The sequence below is a fragment of the Danio rerio genome, chromosome 6, assembly GCF_052040795.2.
Source record: "Danio rerio strain M-AB ecotype USA chromosome 6, GRCz13ab, whole genome shotgun sequence".
Classification (NCBI taxonomy): domain Eukaryota; kingdom Metazoa; phylum Chordata; class Actinopteri; order Cypriniformes; family Danionidae; genus Danio; species Danio rerio.
In genome coordinates, this window is record NC_141026.1 from 3,039,323 (window position 1) to 3,051,709 (window position 12,387).

The window sequence follows — 12,387 nt, forward strand, 5'->3', positions numbered from 1 at the left end:
ATTTTATTTTTTTTTACCACGCCTCTCTTACCATTGGTCATGCTTCGTTTTTCGCCCTATAGATTTCCATTTATAGAGTTGCTAAATTAATAAATTTATATATAAATATATATAAAATATATATATAAATATAGGCTAGGTTGTGGATAATATTGGGGGGGTTAGTCGCGGGGGGTTAATCGCTTTATTAATCCGGCTTAGTCTCTTTATTAATCTGGGGTCGCCACAGCGGAATGAACTGGCAACTTATCCAGCATATGTGTTTTACGCAGCGGATGCCCTTCCAGCTGCAACACATCTCTGGGAAACATTCATATGCACTCATCACACTCATACACTACTGACAATTTAGCCTACCCAATTCACCAGTACCGCATGTCTTTGGACTGTGGGGGAAACCGGAGCACCTGGAGGAAACCAACCAAACCGCAGGGAGAACATGCAAACTCCACACAGAAACCCCAACTGACTTAGCCGGGACTCGAACCAGCAAACTTCTTGCTATAAGGCGGCAGCGTTACCCACTATGCCACCGCGCCGCTTTTGTTTTAGTAATCTTAAATTAAAAATATGATCATTTACTCATGTGTTTTGAGTGGCGGTCCACAATATTCATAACCACGCCTCTCCTTTATTATTATTATTATTATTTTTTTACAAAGGATAGAATAAATAGTGTACATTAAGAAAAAAAGCAGCAAATAAATTTGCAAACAGTTCAGCTTATTAAAATAATAACTACTATAAAGAAATTAAATCAAGTTATCAAATCTCATTAACCTTTTCTTCACTGCATAATTTAAACATTCAGATTAAAGAACAGCAAATGAATCTCATTTAGATATTTCATTTGATCACATTAAATCACAGAGCTCTCACTTATCTTGTGAAAATGCACATATCGATAATAAAAGCATGCTTTCCTAACTGCTTATGCTCATTTAAGACAAAATTAGTTTTGTCTAAAAGAAAACCCATCGAGGTTGACATGTTTTGATATTATTATTATTATGTTTATATGTTTGTTCAAACACGCACCCAAAACCCAGAGTGTTCACTTTCGCTCCACTTTAAATAGCATCTACAGAATCCGTTTGGGAAGCAGCATCTATTGATCGATATGGAGCGCATCTGACAGTCACACACTGCTTCATAAACTGTTTTGAGGATTGCACAGGAGGGGTGACGACACCTGTAATGAAAAGGAAGGGAATCCTGCTGTTTTTATACTTATTTCAGTGTCTTTATGTCTAAATATAAGAAAAGCACAGAACAGATTTTAGAGCAAGAGGCATCCCCTGGTGGTTCGGCAGTATGGGTTGTGTATAGGAAGGATCGGTTCTTTAATTTTTATTGCCACCCTTCGTAGACAGATTGAAATTACGGGAGGGATACGGGAAAATACCTTTACGGGATGATATTGGGATAGAACTGTAATACAGAAGCATCCCTGAAAAACGGAAGGGTTGACCGATATGGGCACTTCTCGCATACTGTTTTTAGAATTCAGAGAAATCATACTTACTACTCAGCTTGCATATTGTTTATAATGTACTATATAGTATGAAAGCAGGCAATTTTCAACACAGCCTAAGTTAGTTTGCTATGAGGAAATGATGCACAAAAAGAAAGCCCTGGCTGTTTCTCAATTCCAAGAATGCAGAGAACAGACTTGCGTTCTTGTGAAGACTGATCTTGCCAGGTGTCCTCAGAAGAACAAACAGAGAATGCGTCCTGTAAGAAATGAGATGCTGCGGTCGTCCTGATGGTCGACCTCCACGTGTTTTTAATGGAAAATTATTTAAACATTTCAGCATTCATTTCCTCTTTTAAAAATACTCTACATTAAGACTTTCGTTGCATAATATTAATAAAACAGATTTTAATATGAATTTCAGCAAATAAACACCCTTAATGTATTTATTCCTTTATTAAGATGTCCATGGTGATGTTTATATTCACCGTTTAGGGAAACTCCTGAGGTAAATAAGTTCATGTCTGCATCGGTGCATTTTCGATATCAAGAACACATCCGGGAAGTTTAACGTGTCCTTCGTTCTTGCGGTCTTGAGCATCGGAACTAAACTTTGGCAATTGATGATGACTTTACTCAAAAACACGAGGACGCAAGACTGCTAAAGAACACATATTAGCCCCTTTCACACATACACACCTTTCCGAAAAAAATTACCGGCAATTTTCCGGAAAGGTTGTATGTGTGAACAGGCTCTTTTTGAAAATGCCGGTAAATTTGTTCTGGCTATTTTCCGGAAAGAGAAGTTGTAACATTACCGGTAATTTGCCGGAATGCTGCGCTGTGTGAATGCAGAAGGAAGATTGCCGGAAAAAGTGCGTGCACATCTAGAAGGTGCTGATGTGAGACGTCTGCTTTAGCCAATCAGAAGAGTCAGACGCATTCACGTCCGCGCGGTTTGTGAGATTAAAAGCCTTTGAATATTTTCCCAGACGCGTTTAGCTGCTAGATGTTAGTCAGATAACGTTTATATGTTCTTCTCAATGCCAACTGTGTAAATAATCATCGATAAGATGCTTATGATAAGCCGCTGTTTGTTTACCTTCAAGCTTTGTGTGTGCCTGTGAAACAGCCTGTGAGCGCCTGCACACACACATATTATGAACATCTCGACATGCGAAAGTGATCCTCCATATGTTTTCATCGAAGTTGTTCACAATACTGATCATCCACAGAGTTTGTGATGTAGTCAAATGTTTACAAATACAAGCGCAGCCGTTTAAAGCTCATTTGTTGTGAATGATGTCAGAATTACCGGTATTTTGGAATGAATGTGTGAACGCTCTTATCTGGAAAAATTCCGTAACGTCCTCGCCTGTGTGATCAGCGTTTTTGAAACACAGCCCCTGGCTGTTTCTCAATATGCGTTCTTCAGCGGTCTTGCGTCCTCGTGTTCTCGAGTAACGTCATCATCAGCTGCTTAAGTTCAGTTCCAATACTCAAGACCGCAAGTACGGAGGACGCGTGAAACTTCCCGGATGTGATCTTGATATCGAGGACGCACTGATGCAGACTTGAGCACCGAACTCGCTCTGGAAGTCCCAGAAGACATTGCGACTGGGGGTGGGAAGCGCAGCATTTTATCTAGATTTATTATTGAAGTTCAGCGATATCACTTATTTGCTTTAGGAGTTTCTCTAAATTAAATTGTGAATATAAACATTACCATGAATATATTAATAAAGGAATAAACACATTAAGGGTGTTTGTTTGCTGAAATTAGTATTAAAATATGTTGTATTTATATTGTGCAACATATATTTATAATGTTTTTATGCAAAGTATATATTTTGAAAAGGGGAAAAACAATAAATCGTTGTATGAAGGCTGTAATGTTTAAATAATTTACCATTTAAAACACGTGAAGGTCATGTGACCATAAGGAAGAACGCAGCATCTCAATTCTCAAAGGACGCGTTCTCTGCCCTCGCGGTCTCCTGAGTTCGTTCTTCCGAGGACACCTGGCAAGACCGGTCTCCACAAGAACGCAAGTCCATGCTCTGCGTTCTTGGAATTGAGACACAGCCCCTGTCTCCTACTCAATAGCCCCTTTCACACATACAGACCTTTCCGGAAAATTGCCGGCAATTTTCCGGAAAGGTTGTATGTGTGAACAGGTCCTTTTTGAAAATACCGGTAAATTCGTTCTGGCTATTTTCCGGAAAGAGAAGTTGTAACATTACCGGCAATTTGCCGGAATGCTGCGCTGTGTGAATGCAGAAGGAAGATTCCCGTAATACGCGCGTGCACGTCTAGAACGTGCTGACGTGAGACGTCTGCTTTAGCCAATCACAACAGTCAGACACATTTATGTCCGCGCGGTTTGTGAGAATTAAAGCCTTTGAATATTTTTCCAGACACATTTAGCTGCTAGAAGTTAGTCAGATCACGTTTATATGTTCTTCTTAATGCCAAGTGTGTAAATAATCATCGATAAGATGCTTATGATAAGCCGTTGTTTGTTTACCTTCAAGCTTTGCGTGTGCCTGTGAAACAGCCTGTGAGCGCCTGCACACGCACATATTATGAAAATCTCGACATGCGAAAGTGATCCTGCGAAAGTTGTTCACAATATTGATCATCCACAGAGTTTGTAATTTAGTCAAATGTTTACAAACACAAGCACAGCCGTTTAAAGCTCATTTGTGGTGAATGATGTCAGAATTTACCGGTATTTTGGAATGGATGTGTGAATGCTCTTTTCCGGAAAATTTCCGTAACGTCCTCGTCTGTGTGAACAGCGCTTTTTTGAATATACCGGTAAAGTCATTCCGGAAATTTTCCGGATATTTACCGGTATCACTGTGTGAAAGGGGCTAGTGTCAACATACTGAAATAAAAGTCTCAGAAACGTCTGGTTTGTACAGACTATAAAGATTACCAAAACAACTAAAAACAAACAAAAGACGTTGATTTCACACAGCCTTTAACAACAGAATTGTAATGTTTGATGTAAACTTACTCTTTAAACGTTAAAGCGGCTTGCCATACAGCGTGTCGCTCGCAGGTTTCATGCGGATCAAACCCCAAACAGAAGAACGAGTCTAAAAGAAAACATCTCAAAAATGGCGCCGGTTGTGACGAGGTGAACTTTTGCGATGTGGGTGTTAAAGTTAAACACGCTGCTTTGTAAAACACGCCTAAAGCAGCTCGTGCTAATGAATAAGACACGCGTTTGCACATCTTTGAAAACACCAACAACGCCTCGAGACAAACACTAAAACTTATCTCTTTGAAACACAGATCCCAAACAGCGCTATGTGGGATGCGTTGTGTTGTTGATGCGGATAAAAATCTACGTAAATATCCCGGAGAAGCAGACCTGTGTCTATTCTGTCAAACAATTATCACTGTTTTGAAGGATTAAAAGTGCGTTTGGCAGAACAAAACGGCTTGTTTGATTCGCAGTTTTAGCGTTTTCTGTCGCCTTCCTCTGTTTGTGGGTCAGGTTAAGTTGATTTGTTTGATAAGTTGGTTTTGTTTGTGTAGTCAGGTTGACGTGGGAAAGTGTTTGTTGTTATTTCTGTCTCAGTGATGTGCTTTTACTCTGTAGATATCTCTTGTATTTGCTACAGTGAAGTTTTCAGTGAAGACTGAAGGCAGGGGTTTTGCTGTCACACACTGAGCTCATGGCCAGCAAAACATCACCCTGCCAGATCAATGCTGGGAAATGGACTCGCATATCTCAGCGAGACACTTGTTTTTTAAATCATAGTTGATAGAAATTCACAATGACAAAACAAACAATGAACAAGTTAACTTTTAGTAACAGCTATCCATGTTTTACATATTTGTCGATGCTAACCCTGCTGAAAAATCCAGCTTAAACCAGCCTAGGATGGTTGGCTGGTTTTAGCTGGTTGACCAGCCTGGTTTTTGAAGGGTTTTGGCCACTTCCAGGCTGGTTTCCAGCTATTTCCAACTTGGTCTTAGCTGGACAGGCTGGGAGATGACCAGCTAAAGCCAGCTTGACCAGCTTAGCAGGCTGGGAGCCCAGCCAAAACCAGCTATGTCCAGCTTTAACCAGGATGGTCAAGCTGTTATTAGATGGTTTTAGCTGGTGACTTTCCAGCCTGACCAGCTAAGACCTGGCTGGAAATGGCTGCAAAGTGGCCAAAACCCCTCTAAAACCAGGCTGGTCGACTAGCTAAAACCATCCAACCATCCTAGGCTGGTTTAAGCTGGATTTTTCAGCAGGGAAATCACCTTAGATGTTGTCATATGCTGTTTAAGAGATTAGTTCACGTCTTGTTCATTTGAAAAATATGCAGAATTGTTCCACATATAGTGGACGTCTGTAGTTCTCATTGGTTTGAACTTATCAAATTGTAGTTAAGGATGGCTGACGTGAAACTGACGTTTCGACACAGTGTCGAGATCCCGAAGCGCAAGTGTTTCGAAACACTGCACCGAAGCATGATCCGAAACACCCAGGTCACGTGACTAAAGTGTTTCGAAACACTTGGTCACGTGACTAAAGCGATTCAAAGCATCGATCATTTCAGAGGCGTTTCAAGACCCGGAGAATCTGCATTTGACTGGCATGATCTCTAATGAACAAGTGTCTTGTATGGCATAGTAGACTGTGCGTGTGCACAACAGTACAGTGTTACAATTTTGTTTTGGGTTCGAATCCCGACTAGTCCAAATACTACAAAATCATGATTTAATATATTTTAATCATGTTACTGTTTTATGGTGTAGTCTAGATAGGATACAGCTACGGATATGCCATCAATTTAGCATCATTTTTGTAACACTGTAAAACAATAATTCATATTTTTACAGTACTGTGATGGGTTTAGGTTTTGGATAGACGTTAATAAAATACAATGGGAAATTTAATTAATAATATAAGTAATTATTGTTAACTTTTGGCCACGACTGTATCTGATCTAGCAACAACCCTGTTTTATGAACAAAACAATACAAATTTATTTACAATGTGTTTATTCGTATGTCAGAGCAATGTTGAAACAAAACGATACAATAACAAAGCATTACCAACTGCTATTAAAGCATTTCAAAATAATTATTTCAGTTTGGATTCGAACCCATTATTCCCGCATGGAGGTCACGGACTCTAACCACTCGTCTAAACCACTTACAAATTTATGGCTACAAAGTGGGATTTCATACCCTATAATTGCTCAACTGTTCTGTGCTGAAGCTGTTTCAGTGAAATACAATTAAAATGACCACTAGGTGTCGCCGTAGAGTGGTGTTTCGAAACGTTTCGAAGCTTCGACACATTTGCTTCGATAGTTTCAGTGTTTCACGAAGCCTCGCTTTGCCCACCACTAATTGTAGTTTCAACCATAGGCTCTAGCAGGGGTGTCCAAAGTCGTTCCTGGAGGGCCGGTGTCCTGCAGATTTAAGCTCTAACTTGCCTCAACACACCTGCAAAAATGTTTCTAGAAAACCTGGTAAGAGCTTAATTAGCTAGCCCAGGTGTGTCTGATCGGTGTTGGAGCTAAGTTTTGCAGGACACCAGACCTCCAGGACCAAGTCTGGGCACCCTTGCTCTAAATAAGGGGTGTCCAAACTCAATCCTGGAGGGCCGGTATACTGGAGAGTTTTGCTCCAATCCTAATCAAACACACCTGAACAAGCTTATCAAGGTCTATACTAGAAACATCCAGGCAGGTGTGTTGAGGCAAGTTGGAGTTAAATCCTGCAGGGACACCGGCCCTCCTGGACCGAGATTGGTGACCCCTGCTCTAGTGTGACTGCAGCTTAAGTCAGGAATGTCCAAACTCGGTCCTGGAGGTCTGGTGTCCTGCAAAGTTTAGCTCCAAGCCCAATCAGACACACCTGGACTATCTAATCAAGCTCTTACTGGGCTTTCTAGAAACATCCTTGCAGGTGTGTTGAGGCAAGTTGGAGATAAAATCTGCAGGACATCAGCCCTCCAAGACCAAGTTTGGACACCCCTGGCCTAAGTGTTTAACCTCAAAACTAAACATCTGTCATATATCAAAAAATCATGTCTGGCATGTGGATGCAAGCTTTATATATTAGTATCTTATAGTATAGAGTTTATAGGCCTATAGACAAAGACAAAATTATTAGCCCTAAATTTGTATTATTTTCTAAATATTTCCTAAATTATTTTTAACAGAGCAATTCATTTGTCACAGTATTTTCTCTATAGATTTCTGGTGGAGAAAGTAATTTATATATATATATATATATATATATATATATATATATATATATATATATATATATATATATATATATGTATATGTGTGTGTGTGTGTGTGTGTGTGTGTGTGTGAAAATATCTAGGAGGGCTACTAATTCTGACTTCAACTGTGTATATAGTTGCAGTTATTCTCTGAATTGTTGGTTAAAACAAATCCTTTCATTCCTGGTGATTATGTATTCATTAACACCCACAAAACGCAAAAGGGAGCTGAAAGTTTCTACCTTAAGAATGTGATTAAATTGAAGAGCCCTCAGAGAAGGTTCATGTATCACCCCGAGATGCTCCTGATGTGCTAATTGGCTCCAGGAGCTCAAAAGGCTCCCAAACCGCTTTCATTTTCACATTCGGCTGCACTATTAGACACCCCCGTGATGTGCTGATGATGCCGAGAGTGTGTGTGATGCCACTTCAGCGTCAGGTGTCAGAAAACACTGCACCATCAGATTAAACACACAGATTTTTATTTACTGATAAAGCAATACAACATGGCAAAATAAATTATGAAAGAAACGTAGATTATCAAGCACTGAGTATTTGTAAGTTACACTAAAGGATGCTGTGATACATTGGTGTCTTTTCGCTAATGTTGATCTTTAAATAAACTGAATTATTAAAATGCACCAGATAAACTCCCAAATTTAAAGTGCATTTTAGTTATTAAAATTGTATTTAATAAACAAGCTAATTTATAATATATTAACATTCAGCAGTTTGGGGCAGCTGGGGATGATTTTTTTTTTGAAAGATACTTTATTTTTTGCTCATTTATGTTTGAAGCAGTTCCTTCAGGATTTTGAGAGATTAAAAAAAAAATAAAGATTTTTTTTTTTTTTACATTTTCAGATCAAAACAGATGCTTTCTCAAAACTATTTAAGCCTTCATAAAATCATTCATTTTCCATCATTTTAGGCTGCAAAAAATAAATAAAATAAATAACAAAAATAAAATATTCATTAAAAATAACATAATGAAAAATTATATATTTTATTTAATTTTATTTAATAATACTTAAGCTTATTTAAAATATACAACTATTCATTTAAAATTTTTTTTTTGCTCATCAAAGCTACATTTGTTTGCTCGAAAATTCAGTAAAATGTGAAATATTATTATTATTATGAAACACTATTTCTATTGTAATGGGTTATAAAATGTGACTTATTTCCACGACTCAAAGATGAATTTTCAGCATCATTACTTCCGTCTTCTTTTTTGTGATCAACGTTTTATTGTCTTTAGATTAACAAAATAAAAGACATTCAAACAAACAAACAGGGGAGGTGGAGCAACAGACATATCAACAATTTTCTATCTGAAAGAAGAGAAGAAAAGGAAAAAAAAAAACCTTTACATGGTCATTCCTTTATATAGGTTAAAATGCAGATAGAAAAACATAGCCATGCATTAATGGTGCTAGGTTTAGCCTTATTAATTTGTGCTATTGTATCTTAGGCCACTATTTTAAGGAGCCTCAGAATTCAAAATGTTTTTGCACACATGTACACAGTAAACCAATTTTGTATGACTGCCTTCTTTGCAGCTGTAAAACCAGCAAACAACATTATCTTCTTTAGTGTACTTAAACAGAAATTAGAATCTTCGAGAAGACATAAAGCAGGTTACTTCAATCTTCCGTCACGTGATCCTCCAGAAAGCATTGTAATATGCTGATTTGATGCTCATTATTATCATTTATATGAATAATTAAATAAAATAATATATAATCTCAATTGTTTTTGTAAAGTATAAAATAATAATTTAGGAAGTTCAAAACAATAGCACTTATTTGAACACATTTATTTGTAGCAATATTTTGAAATATGATAAAATGTCTTTAAAATCAATTTTAGTTTAATGTGAAAGCTTATTAATAGTAATACAACATCTGAAAAGGTACCCTTTAGATATTTAGTGGACTGTAATGAACACAAAACAACACAGGACAAAATGCTAAGTTTTTGTAATGGTCAGTGGAAATTTGTTTACTGCCCCCATTAAACTTTAAATTCAGTAATTTCTTAGCCACATATTTTAAATAACGTGCCAAAACAAGCCAACTCTATTTATTTACAGATATTTTAATTAACATAACTTTTCTTTAAAAAATACAAGTTTTAAAAACTAAAACAAACAAAATGTATGAACAACATACATGTAGGCATAAATGCAATACATTTATTTGTAGCATTATTTTGAAATATGATAAAATGTCTTTAATATCAATTTTAGTTTATTGTGAAAGCTTATTAATAGTAATACAACATCTGAAAAGGTACCCTTTAGATATTTAGTGGACTGTAATGAACACAAAACAACACTGCCACCTAGTGACTAAAACAAAGTCAGCAAGTCTAAAAACACCTTTTATTGAGACCAAATCTAAAAGAATAATCTTCAATCCTGATTGTGATAAAATAATTTAGATAGACGCAAGACTTCAATAAACATGTTTATTGAAAATTCAAAAACAAAAATGGTCTTATTTACCAAACATTGTAGGACAAAAAGCATGAAGCTCATCGGTTGTAAGGATGCATGGACGCAGACTTGATGTTAGTCTTGATGTTGCTGGGGATTTTACCTGTTGAAATGGAAATTGCAGAAATTAGCTTGAATATACAAGTGACTTTTTAAAAAAAAGGAACAGCTCAACTAAAATTGTGAATATTGCGACATCGTTTACTGCCCCTTGTCAAAAACTTATTTGAGTTTCTTTTTTTCTGTTAAACACGTAGATGTTTTGAAAAAAGTTGAAAACCGGTAACCACTGACTTCCATAGTTTTTGTTTTTCCTACAATGGAAGTCAATGGTTACCCATTTCCAACATTTTTCAAAACATATTTTTTAAAATGTTTAATAGAAAAAAAAATCTAATAAGTCAATGATTACCAGTTTCTAACATTTTTCAAAATATCCACTTTTGTGTTCAACAGTAAAAGAAACTTAAAGGCTTGGAACCACTTGAGGGAGAGTAAATAGTGAGTAAATGGTAACACTTTACAGTAAGGTTGTATTAGTTATTGTTAAAGTATGTACTAACATGAACAAATCCTGAACATTGAGTTTATTGCAGTATTTGTTCAATGCAAATTCAATTATTTATTGTTAGTGCATGTTAACTCACAGTGCATTTGTAGTTTAATGATGCATTAGTAAATGTTGAACTATGATTAATAAATGCTGTATAAGTATTCTTCATTATTAGGGTTTCTCCAGGTTTCACAAAGTCACATTTTAGACCATTATGAATGACTTCCACAGGACAAAATGCTAAGTATTTGTAATGGTCAGTGGAAATTTGTTTACTGCCCCCATTAAACTTTAAATTCAGTAATTTCTTAGCCACATATTTTAAATAACGTGTCAAAACAAGCCAACTCTAGTTCCATACAGATATTTATATTAGCATAAAACTTAAAAACTATAAGAAACTAAATGTAAGAACAACATATATGTATGCATAAATACATGGAAAACCTTTACACAAATGTTACTGTAAAGATGTAAGGAAGATAAATAAACCATATTGGTAAATCGAGTTAATTAATTTTATTTTTGTTATACGATTCTGGGTGGTACTGATTGGGTAGCTTTACACAGACAAAGGAAAATTAAGACCAATATTTAAGACCTACAATACCATATTTCAGTGAATTTAAGACTTTTTAAGGCCTAAAATTTAGTTTTTAAAAATTAAAGACCCCACAGACACCCTGTATTGGTTCATGTTAGTAAACACATTAGAACAGAAACCTTACTGTAAAGTATAGGTCTCGAACTTGATTCCTGGAGGGCCGCAGCTCTGCACAGTTTTGCTCCAACCCTAATTACACCCAGCTGATCCAACTAACCAAGGTGTTCAAGACTATTTAAGACTATTAAGCAGCTGTGAGTCCAAGGTGGTTGGAGCTGAATTATGCAGAGCTGCAGTCCTCCAGCAATTGAGTTTGAGACCACTGTTGTTAAGTTTGAGAGTAAGTTGGTATTTTAGTGTGAACTGTCCCTTTAAGAGTAAACTGTGTTTGTGACTGCATTTTATTATGTACCAGGTTGTCCGGGCTGTTGCGGTGCGACCGGTCCACTCATGCCAGCCTGATGACCCGAAGCTCCAGCGATTGTGACCTGCTGTAGTGTCGGACCCGTTTGCATCATGGGCTGCCCAGGGTGACCTGGAGCGACAGGTCCAGGCGGTCTGCATTTCGACAGACCCTTCCCAAAGCCCACTGCTGCCACCAGAGCGTTAGTATCGGCTGGATTGAACGACGGCTTGTTTTGTCTTAAAGCTAAACAGAAACATATTGTGAAAATCAAATGTAAAACAGACTAATACAATCAGTTGTGGGTAACACATTGCAAGTAACATGAGTTATGTGATAATATTATTTTTTAACCCTTCTGTACTGTTCAAATTGACTACACTTTGGTTATGTTGGTGACTCTTTTTGCCCCATTGACTTCCATTATTAATGACATTTTTGATTGCAAAGCCATGACAGCATATAATCCTGCATTCTTGATTGTTGGTGGTTTTCCCCGTTGAGAAGAGGGTACTATTTGTCATTTTTACAGTTCATCATCTGTTGGCAGCATTAACCCTTCAGATAGGCCTGTGCAAACAAGTTTCTGGCTTTTATATGGAG

At 37.1% G+C, this 12,387-nt stretch overlaps 1 protein-coding gene across 1 annotated transcript in view; it reads right to left on the reverse strand.

The window, feature by feature from the left end:
- Positions 1–9,804: 9,804 nt before the first annotated feature.
- med8 (mediator complex subunit 8) overlaps positions 9,805–12,387 on the reverse strand; it is a 32,580-nt gene continuing 29,997 nt past the window's right edge. Inside the window, 2 exon segments of the mRNA NM_207083.1 lie at positions 9,805–10,327; positions 11,794–12,030. Coding sequence (NP_996966.1) covers positions 10,263–10,327; positions 11,794–12,030 — 302 coding nt within the window. The 3' untranslated portion in view covers positions 9,805–10,262.